The 11,915-nt window shown below is 34.9% G+C and overlaps 1 protein-coding gene across 1 annotated transcript in view; it reads right to left on the reverse strand.

Moving 5' to 3' along the window:
- The window catches only part of LOC148622121 (uncharacterized), a 38,850-nt gene extending 26,994 nt beyond the window's left edge, over positions 1-11,856 (reverse strand). Inside the window, exon 1 of the mRNA XM_088571701.1 lies at positions 11,712-11,856. Coding sequence (XP_088427827.1) covers positions 11,712-11,748 — 37 coding nt within the window. The 5' untranslated portion in view covers positions 11,749-11,856. The remainder of the gene's footprint in view (positions 1-11,711) is intronic.
- Between the last annotated feature and the right edge of the window lie 59 nt (positions 11,857-11,915).

Below are 11,915 nucleotides of genomic sequence, written 5' to 3' on the forward strand. Positions count from 1 at the left end.
TAATGTAATAATACAAAATTCCATGAAAATTGCTGCCTTCCACCCCTCTAAGTAAGTGTTTATAGAAATGTAGCAATTTGAGAAGCAACTCTTTGAAAGAAGTTAGAACACTTTAAAATACTTAGTAAAGGATATCTATTATAAAGTCCCAATTTGAAAGTAAGACAGCAACCCAATGAATACACAAAATCATTCATCACAACATACATTCAGTTTTAGTTGTAAAGCATTATGAAATAAATAAATATTTCAACAATTATTTTTTTGTTGTTGCAAAGGTTCAAAGAGTAATCAAGGGAACCAAGGTTATAGCGGTAATCAAAAGAATATAATCCAGGGACAAAGACCAGAAAACAGACATACACAACAAAGAACATAAAGTAACTAAAATCATACATACAAAGTAACAAAAGCAAATGAGCAACTCGGACTCCACTAAAAACTGGGAGCATGGACCAGGTGCACTGGTAGGGTAAGCGTCCTCTGCTTTTCTAGAAACACTCACAGAGTTGCTCATAAAAAGTCCAGGGTAGACAAACGAGGAATGGAAAACTATGACCCTTTGAATAAATCAGTTTTCCTGGTGCAGATGGATACACCATAAATGTCCTTGAGTTCATGATGACGACCATAAAACTTTTGTAGTGATGACTTCGATCTTGTAGCAACATAACCCTGTTCCAGTAGCCTATTTGTCAGAGTTTTAGCACAATACAAAAAGTCTGCGTAGTTTCTGCAAGCTCTGGCATAACGTAGGAGTTATGATATGAACAATCCATACGCAGGTGCTGAAGGGATGTTGCCACAGATTAAAGAAAAGTTGACAATTCAGAATGAAAAGTCATCACGTTTGTCGTGAAGTTTGGTCAATAGTTTTCCTTTACCATTGACTTCTAAGTATAGGTCAAGATATGAGGCCGACTTCACAGTGTCTGTAGTATCCTTTATCTCAAGTTCTTTGGGGAAGATGCGATGTATCAAATCCCAGAAATTAGGATTGTTTAAAGATAATACGTCATCTGTATAGTGGAAACTGAGATTAAAGCAGAGATGCCAACCCCATTTGATGTCAATTAGGAGTAATAAAGTCGCAGCCCGACTTCCACACAATGCGAAGCGAGATGTCCATACAGTCGGGGCTCTGAGAAAAAAAAGAAGCAAAATCCTGCATTCTAGGGCTCTCCTGGCATATATTTTTTACTTTTGAAAATTAAAATTTCTCTTGGTTAACATGAAACATTACTCAAAACTGAAGTTTGATGTTAATCACTGCACCTCAATAGCATGAATAGTAACTTGTGAATACATTTTGATACTTAATCAAACTTCAAGCAGATAGTACTCTTTGCTTTGCCGACGCAGCCATGCTTCCTATTTATTGATCAAAATCAGATGAATGTTTGGTATCAAAAGAACTGAATGTTTAAAGCGCCAAAACGACCAAGTGTTTTCTAAAAAAGAATCTGTTGACGTTGCTGACCACAGAAAACAAATCTGGATTTTAAAAAAAATCAGAGTTCATCATAGCAATCAATATACAATGTAGGTAAATCGGACAGCAGATTAGGGGTTGAAAAATAGGAAATCCACCAAAATCGGGGTGGTTAGCATCTCTGTTAAAGGATCTAACCAAACGAAATTCTTTCTTTTGGATCAGATCAGCTATAATGTCAGCCTCATAAGAGTGAAGGAATAGGTCAGCAGGTAAAGGAGCACAATTTGTTCCCATGGGAATGCCGACCGTTTGTTGAAAAACATGTCCACCACACTGGACAAATATGTTGTCGATTAAAAATTCCAGCATTTTGTAAACATCATCTTATGTATATTTGGAAGATGATTTGGAATTATTTCTTACAAAATATGAGGAATCTCTAACAAGAACTATATATTTGTATATAGGTGTGCCATCTTTTTGGAAAAACAACGATGTATAATGTTTTTAAGTCGGGATTTAACTGAGTATGGGGAATAGAAGTATACAGTGTTGAAAAATCATAGGTTTTAATGCTATTATATTCAGATATGTCTCCAGAAGATATTTTAAAGTTTTCAGGATCCACATTGAATTAATACCACTACGGGAGTAACAAGTGTTGTGGTAGGACTGCAGACCCTCTTTGACAATTGTGAGTATAGAAGTTAAAAGTTTTGAAAGAGGTTTGGTGGTATATTTTGCCAATCCAGCTATGAAACGTTGTTTGTATGGATACTTGTGGAGTTTAGGAATCCAGTACATAGACGGTAAATCACAATCATCGTCCTTGGTAGAGAGAGACCAAAAGAGGATAGCACAGATTTATGGTTTTCCACAATCTCTTCTTGGAGAGAGTGGTAGCAGTATAGGTCTTATCACTGCTATTATTTTCTACGTCTACCTCTGATAATAAACATTGAATGTAAAACGTTTATCAGACAAAAACGACGTTGTTTTGGGCTTTGTCTGCTGGTACAACAACATACTTTTCATGCATAGTAGACAATAGTTTTTGCTACATTGGGGTCTTTGAAAACTGATGTAGCCTTGGCACTCATTGACCTACTTAAAAACTTTCATTCATTTCAAAATTGAAGACCTCAGTCTTTAACCACTGCAACAGAGAATCAATGTTTTCTTGTTCTCCTTTTATCCATTTTTTTGCATAGTCCTCGATGGCATCCATCCAATTTATGGAGCGTGGTTTACGGTACCAGTGTGGGAAACCATTTTTTTCCCCAACTTGCCATTCTGGCTAGTGGAATATTGATCTTGCTAGCCAAATAAAAATTCAACTAGCCAATTTTTTTTTTGTTTTTTGTTTTTGTTTTTTCTCAAGTACTTTACAGTAACAAAATAAGTACTACATTTCTGAACTCTTATTTTAAAAATAAAATTATATTTCAACAGATTCATCATTATGAAACAAGAAAATGTTGATCATTTGCTTCTTGTTCATTTAAATTTTGACAATAAACAACTAATTTGCAAGGTAACATATCTTAAATTACCAAGATAATTTCATTTGAATACTAATATGAGATCAGGACCGTCGCATAGGTTTTGGCACATCCTGTATATCGGAAATTAATATGGCAGATCGTAAACAATGCTTTACAGGTCAATAAAATTGTGCCTATCAAGCCAAAATTCACTTGACATATTCAAGCTAAACTTCTTAAAATGTAGGGAACATATTTTGAATGTATGATGTTAAGGTATGTTTTACTAAATAACCTGTTGGCTTGTTAACTTTCCTTGGAACTTGCCAATCAAATGACGGTCGCCAAATGGACTAGTGTAAAGTAATGAGAATTCGCAAAATTACACATCTACTCGTATTAAGCGAGCTGGCGAGTGGTGGTTTCCCACACTGCGGTACTAGGGACCTTTAGAAAGGATATTACACCGAGATTTGTTTTCGATGATGGTTAAATCTCCTGTAACGACATGACCAGAAAGACCATGTCTGAATGGAGAGATTTTGCAAGAACAGTCGGGTGGTTTAACCTTGAAGTCCTCAATCTCGAGGTTCTGCAATAGCCTTTTATAACTGAAAATTTTGGATGCAATGGGTGAAGTATAGGAGTATGAAATAATTGGTATGGATTTGTCTTTGAAATATGGGGGAATTTTGTTGGTAACGTTTTTGTGATGGAGGATGTTAGCCAAATTAATTGCATCTATACCTTTGTTGACAAATGGTAGTGGAAGAAATGATCTTTTTCCTTCATCATGAAATGAACATGAAATGATGATGAAATGAAAAATGGGATGGGACACAAGGATAATGGGGTCAACAAATTTTGATTGCCACTGGAAATAGGGAGAGGTGGGTAGGGTCGGGCAATTTAGCCTCCTGAGCCCTTTGGTTCCTACTCCAGGAGAAGACCACAGTAGGGTTTTTTAACGTGCGAGGAACATGGCATCTTTCCCAACGCAGTGCACCACTATGGTTTGCGGTCAGGTTTTCCGTATTATAGCCTGACAACCCCAGCATGTAACATGCCAGGGGTACCCCATTTCACCACCTGAGGCACACATCCCAGTTGCTCTGTGGACAGAGTGCCTAGCCCCTGGCTAGGATTCTAAGCACTATTTAGTCGCCTTTTACGACAAGCTTAGCGCTGCTGCAGGCCTATTCTTTTAACACCCAGACTTGCACAGCCGACCATCTATGGAGTCATCATGCAACTTAAGTGATGTATAGTGGCGATGGCCATGACTCTTTTCCGATCTTAGATTTTTGTCAAATAAATTCATCACATATGCTATGGTTACATTGGCTTGAAAGGCTTCCTATACTTTTGATGTTATCATTGCATCCGTATTGCAGTACCTAGTCTGCATATGCAGTACTCTCTTTCCCTACGATAGTTTTTACTTAGAACGGGACTGTTCGTAGGATGGTAATTTTTTTCTAAAATACAAACTTTCATAGAGAGGATTAAGAGGATCAAAATCAGGAGTTACCATGAGTTTCTCTGGAAAATTCATGAAAAAATCAGCAATAATTAGGAAATTCTGGAGTCACTGCGATGGATCTACTCGGGGACAGATCAACATGAAATCTTTGTTGATGTATTGATTTTTCTTTTTTTGTCATATCTTATCTTTTACACAGTGTTCAGAATTGAACTTCAAATTAATGATTAATAGATTGAACCATTCTTTGGGGGATTTCTTTTCTTTAAGAATTTTTTTTTGGATATTGTTTTATTAGGTTTATCAGCGACCTATTAAAACTGCTGAAGAAAACTTAACTATATAATTATGCCAGCTGGGTATTATTCACCATAACGGAGAATTTATCCAAATCGGGAGATTCGCCGAAACAGGCAAATTTTTTTCTCCCAATCAGGTGATTTTCGATGTATATGGAAAACGAAATTTTGATTGGTTTTCAATAGAAGACATGCGCAACAAAGTTATCTTGAGCGCAATTTTTAAATACAGCCATTGCACAGATGTGGACAAAAGGTTAGTAGTTATTCGTCCAAGTTAACAATTCCACTGATCTCATCTCTCAGTAACTCATTATGAACTAAAGCATTCTCCAAATGGGGAGGAAATGAACATTATACCAGCTAATTGATATTATAAATAAAAGTTAATAAAAGTTGAACTAATATAAACTGACATGACAAACTTTAGGAACAGAACTTCTATTTCCACTTCCACAGTCCATGATACCATCCATCTTGAAAAAAAATAAAACCCAGAGATATTCCAGAAACAGAAAATGCTGATTTGTGTATCTAAAACAGGGCAATAAAAAATAAAATGACCCTCATAAATAAAACCTTATTGATTTGATTATTTATATAAATACTGTGTTGAAATTATAATTCAAAAAAAAAAAAGAAACAAATCATTCCTTCATTGATAATCATGGTTTGGTTGTGGATAAAGGGTTATTATAATTATTGTTATTTTTCTTGTTTTTTCTTTTGGGGGGGGGGGGTTACTTGGTTAATGCTTTGAAATCAAATGTATTTTTATGATCACTTAAAATATTTTCACAGTTCATTTATTGTTGAGACCTCGTCACCTGAATCTGATTCAGCTGACCACTCATACAGCTTGTTTCCTGAACTAGACATGAGTGAAGTATGTATGAACACTGATGAACAGGAAATTCTGTTCTCAGTGCTAAATGACTCCTTGTACCTTGTTTCTCTTATTAATATTTTGTGCCTTTTTATCAAGACAATTGTGCCTTCATGTCCAAGTAATTTTTTTGTATACATTTTTTTTTCTAAATTTACATCTATTTTTAATTTTTAATACAATTACAAAATTATTGAGATTCACAAGTTTCAATACAATAGTTGTAGTTTTTTTTATTTTGGAATTTCAGAATTGGGACTTTTTTTTATTACTGGTTAACATTATTTAAAATTATGAATTTTATCATTTACTCTTTAAAGATTTTCTAAAGCCTAATTAGATTTAATATAAAAAACTTTTAGTACTACAAACACATTTTTTCCAACTTAAACAAAAATACAAAATTGTCATTTACAACAGCATAAAATGTTTTTTTCTGTGGGTTACAGATAATAAGTACAGTGGAAGTAGCGATAGGGCCCAGTTTTTCAGACACTGCAGATCAGGCTGAAATATCTGTAGAAATTCCAAGTCAAGAAGGACACGTAATTACCTTTTATTATGTCATAAAATTTCCTAAGAAGACATTGTAAAATCTTTTCCCACAAAAATATGAACTACATGTATCTTCTTAATCTTATCTCAACAACTTTTCAGCAAGCCTATGGGATATATGTGGTACATTGACACATAAAATGTATTGTTTTAAAAATGAACATAAAATCTGTCAGGCCAATGTGAAATTCCAATTAAAACATTTGTGCAACACAAGAGCACTAGAGTAATACTAATGAAAGATATATGCCAAGTTTCAAAGGACACCACACTCACTTAATCTACATACAAGACAAACAAAAGTTAAGCTGCAGAAGTCTCCACGCCTTGTCATAAGCTTTGGAGTCACTCAATTTTTTTTTAGAAGTGTGTACAATTTGACAAACTCCTATCTAAAACTTATTACATATAAACAAGACCAAACAAGAAAGAAGCAAAAATTCCCTGTTTTGTCTCTCTGACTCCTACTCCATATGTTTTCATTTTATATAAATTAACTTTCATGTGTGACCACGACTATGTAATCCATGTGTGCTTTGAACGTTTTTTATTTATATATAAAGATCAGGAAAAATCATCACAAAGGCCATATCTCTGAGGATTACATTAAAGAAAAACTAAAAAGACAAAAAACATTTTCAAAAAGAAGAAAGACATTTTTGAAACAGGTAAGTAACAATTCACCAGTGCACCTCACATTTTGCATGATCCTCATAAGTTGCAATTGAGCTCCTTTTTGAATCAAACAAGAAAGACTGTGAGCACAGCTCATTAAGTGTCTATGCATTGTGTCTAAGCTTCATGTAAAGTTTCAATGAAATCCTTTGAACGGTTAGGTAGGAGATGCGTTTACAAGATCTTACAATTAAAAACATGAAGCATGATGAAGTATCTGCCTATATGCATGTCTATATTTGTTGGGGGGGGGGGGGGGGTTTAATAATGATATAACTATGATAATAATAAAAGTAATTTAACTCAAATGAAAATAGTCATTATTCATCTGAATGATATTTTATTATTACTGTTTATCTACACATGCATCTGCTGTAAATTGACTCTCTATAACTGTAGTAAAAACTTCTAAAACAATTTTTTGTTTTTGACTCAACTGATTTTTGGAAACACTCCTCCAACGATTTTGCTTTCCCCTGGTCTTCCATATTGTTCAATAGCTCCATTATAAGTCTATTATGTCACTTTCTGACCTATTTTCAAGCAGCATTTTACTGTCAGCCTCACTCTGTGTGATGCATATATATTCAAGTCGAGTACTTGTATCATCACCAAGAAAATTGTTGAAACATGCATTCCTATTCTCCATTGCTAGGGTTGTAAAATAAACTAGTTTTTTGCTGTGGAGAATGCTACCATCTACACTAGAATGTTGCTGCTCAGTGTCTGTTGAAAGTAAAACTTTCTCTCTCGAAAAAGCTGCCTTACACTAGAAATTTCTTCATATTTAATAGATAATACAATATTGTGCTTGGAACTGACCTCCACTCCAGTCAGTTCTAAGAATGATTTTGTGAGCTAAAACATAAATGAGAAGACTAATTGACTCTAGTTAGAATAACACTGAAAACTTATCATTTCGCAAGGATGTGTCGTTCGAAAGCAAAATCAACAAGGTATGTCTATCAGATAGACGATTGTGATAAGACAGTAATTACTAATGAAAGTTCAGATGGTGAATATGTGTTTGGATTATCATCCAACATTAATGCGGTAAGCCAACCTAAGATAAATGTCAAAATTAATGCCACAGAGGTCAACATACTCGTAGATACCGGAAGCAGCATAAATGTTATTGATGAAAAAACATTTAACTGTATGAAAATAAAACCAAAACTGTCAATTGCTAAAATGATAGTATTTGCATATGGTTCAAAAATGAATTTGAATTTCAAGGGCAGGTTCGAAGCCACCATTGAATCTCGCAATAAATTCACGATGGTAACATTTTATGTCTCTGAAGGTTCAGCAGGTAACTTATTATGTTACGGCACTTCGTTGGAACTAGAGATTATGCCCATTATTGCGAAGACTGGTGAAGAAAGTAAGAGCGACAAGCTTTGTAGACAATATTAAGATATTTTTCATGGTCTCGGAAAGATTAAGAATACACAAGTCAAGATACATATTGATGAATCTATTAAACCTGTTGTACAACCGCATCAACGAATTCTGTTTCATGTTAAAAAGCAAGTGGAAAAAGAGCTGGAAAGACTCAAACGTTTAGATATTATTGAGAAGGTAGAGGGCCCGACGCCATGGGTGTCTCCAATTGTAGTAGTGCCTAAACCAAAAAGTCCTGGTGAAATACGCATATGTGTTGATATGAGACTACCGAATAAAGCCATTCAAAGGGAACGCCATATCACGCCAACGATCGACAATTTAATCGTAGATTTGAACAGAGCTAAAGTTTTCTGTAAGCTAGATTTACTAAACGGTTATCATCAGTTAGAATTGACTGACGACTCGCGTAATATAAGAACTTTTACCACGCATGTTGGTCATAGACGGTATAAAAGGCTAAGTTTTGGAGTTACTAGTGCTGCAAAAAAATTTCAAAATACTCTCTCGACCGCACTGGAAGGTTTAACAGGTGTCCGGAATATGTCAGATGACCTAATCGTTTACGGATCTACACAAGAAGAGCGTGAAAAGGGGCTGACTTTAAACAAACAGAAATGTGAATTCAACAAGAACAAATTGGAATTTTACGGACATATCTTTGGATCAGATGGTATTTCTGCCTGCCCGAAGAAAATTGAGTCGATAAGAAATGCACCTGTACCTACAAATGTGTCTGAGGTACGCAGCTTTCTTGCAATGATGAACTATGTTGGAAGATTCATTCCAGATTATTCTACAATTACAGGACCTTTACAATCGTTAACAAAGAAGGAAAATCCGTGGAAGTGGTCACAGGAACAACAAGAATCGTTTGATCATCTAAAGAATGAACTGACAAATAAACGAATTATGGCTTATTTTGATCCACGAAAATCCACAGTGCTCATAGTTGATGCAAGTCCAGTAGGGGTAGCCGCTTTACTAACGCAAGATGGTAGGGTAAATGCTTACACAAGCCGTGCATTAACCGACATTGAACAGCGCTACAGTCAAACTGAAAGAGAAGCATTAGCGATAGTCTGGTCAATCGAACATTTTCATTTATATCTGTATGAACATCAATTTACTTTAATCACAGATCATCTTCCTCTGGAATGCATATTTAACAATCCGAAATCTAAGCCATCTGCTCGAATTCAGCGATGGAGATTACGATTGCAAGCGAATGACTTTAAAGTTCAATATAAATCTGGAAAGTCAAACGCCGCAGATTACATGTCAAGGCATCCAAATCGTCACACTATAAACAATGATCACTCTGATATTGCTGAGGATTATGTAAATTACATATCTACGAATGCTGTACCAAAAGTGATGACTTTGACCCAAATAGCTAAAGCAACTGAAAGTGATTCCGATTTATTGCTAGTTATAAAAAATGTGAAATCTGGAAGTTGAGACAAATCTTACAAAAATTCTACGCTAGATACCTTTGCTCGACTGAAAAATGAGCTAACCATATGCAACATAAATTCAGATATCAAATTTCGACAACCTAATTGTAATTCCGAAAGTGTTACAAGAGAAAGTGTTTGCCATAGCTCATGAAGGCCACCAGGGCATAGTAAGAACAAAACAGTTATTACGAGAAAAGGTATATTTTCCTGGGATCGACAAATTTGTTGAGGACAAATGTAAAGTTGCATACTGTGTTTTGCAGCAACTGCAGCACAGACAACTGAACCGTTAGTTATGTCTCCATTACCGAAAACCAAATGGGCTAACGTTAGTATCGATTTTGGAGGTCCGTTCCCATGTGGATATTACATCATGGTCATCATGGATGAATATACTCGCTCCCCTGTCGTAGAGACTCTGACTAGCGTATCGTCGAAATCAGTCATTTCGTTAATTGATATGGTGTTTTCTATCTTTGGAATCCCGAACATTGTAAAAACCGATAACGAAGTCCATTCCAAGGACAAGAATTCAAGAAATTTGCAGAGTACATGGGATTTGCACACAGAAAAATTACTTCGTTATGGCCTCAAGGAAACGCTGAGTGAGAGCGTTTTATGCGAAGTATAGGCAAAGCCATACGTGCCTCACATGCAGAAAATAAAAACTGGAAACAGGACATGTATAATTTTCTATGAAATTACCGAGCAACTTCACATACGACAACAGGAAAGTCACCATCCGAATTAATGTTTTGTAAACTGATGAAGACCAAGTTACCGTCTTTAATTCAGTAATTGAGAGACTATAAAATTCGTAAAAAAGATCAAACAAGAAAACACAAGATGAAGAAGTACGCCAATGCTAAGAGACATTCAAAACCAACCAGTCTAAAAGTTGGTGATACTGTTCTTATAAAACAAGATTAACAGAACAAGCTGACAACTCCGTTTAATCCGAAACCATACAAAATAACAGCAAACAAAGGAAGTATGGTGACTGCTCAAAAAGATGAACGCCAAGTTACAAGAAACTCGTCATTCTTTAAAAAAATATTGGAAAAACATCAATTTATAATGAGCGATAAACAAGATGAACCCGAATTCAGAAGATCAGTGCATATTCGGAAATCACCACGCTATATGAAAGATTATATTGTGAAATAATGTGCAGCAGTGTTAAAAGGCAGAATAACCCTGTGATCACATTTATCTAAGTTATTTACTTAGCATATGATCAAGTGAATTTAATTGTTTGTAACATTATTTGCGATTATTTTATTCCTTGGGATTAAGTGATATACATATTAATGAAAGTACCACACTGATGATATACTTTATAGACTGTTCGTGTTGTTATCATAATTCTTTAATTGACTTTGATTTCTTCTTTCATTTTACAAACTGGCCAAGTTATTAACTTTTTATCCTATCTACCAGGTTTATTTTATGAATGGACTTTAAAGATTGTTTCAATCTGGTAAGGGAGAGATGTAATATAGCAAGTTAATTTATTTAATTTATCTGGCTAAAATTAAGGAATTTAGGTCGTTCTGTCTGACTCTAATTTGACCTTTATCTTAATTGCTTTGAATGCACGTGTGAATGTCTGTAACATAATGATGTGTTGGTTATCAGTATCTAGCAAACCATATATTGAATCAGATGGCTTTTGTCTCATTTTACAAAAACTAAGATATGTTTTTGTTAATAATAATAATTATTCTATTCCAAATGGGTGTTAGGTAATATCTCCAGATTTGGATAAGCACTAAATTCTGCCATTTCAGATTAAAAATACTCTCCTATCGGGGAATTAACTCCTGATCCGGAGAATGTCTCCCGATTGAGATAACGGATTAATAAAAATCATAAAAATATTAGACTTTCTACCCGATTTGGATAAATTCTCCGTTTTGGTGAATAATTCCCAGCTGTATGCGGCCCATTGATTGGGGCAAAAAGACTTTTATACTATTTCCTAGATTTCTCGTCAAATTCTTAACTATTTGTATTATTCAAAAGCATACCACTGCAAACATTCTGAATGCAATCCACCTGCGCCATAATATCCAGTCCCACGAATAATTATACTAAGCAGGGTAAGGGAATTCAGATTTGACAATCGAAACCTGGCGGGAAACATAAGCGCTTAATCCCGCAGCGTATACAAAGGAATTTTAAAATAGAAAATATCATAATGGAATAATAAAAAGTTTTGAATATTGATAAGA

The sequence above is a fragment of the Perna viridis genome, chromosome 3 (assembly GCF_037379345.1).
Source record: "Perna viridis isolate PV_CMFRI_1.1 ecotype Kerala chromosome 3, ASM3737934v1, whole genome shotgun sequence".
Lineage (NCBI taxonomy): Eukaryota > Metazoa > Mollusca > Bivalvia > Mytilida > Mytilidae > Perna > Perna viridis.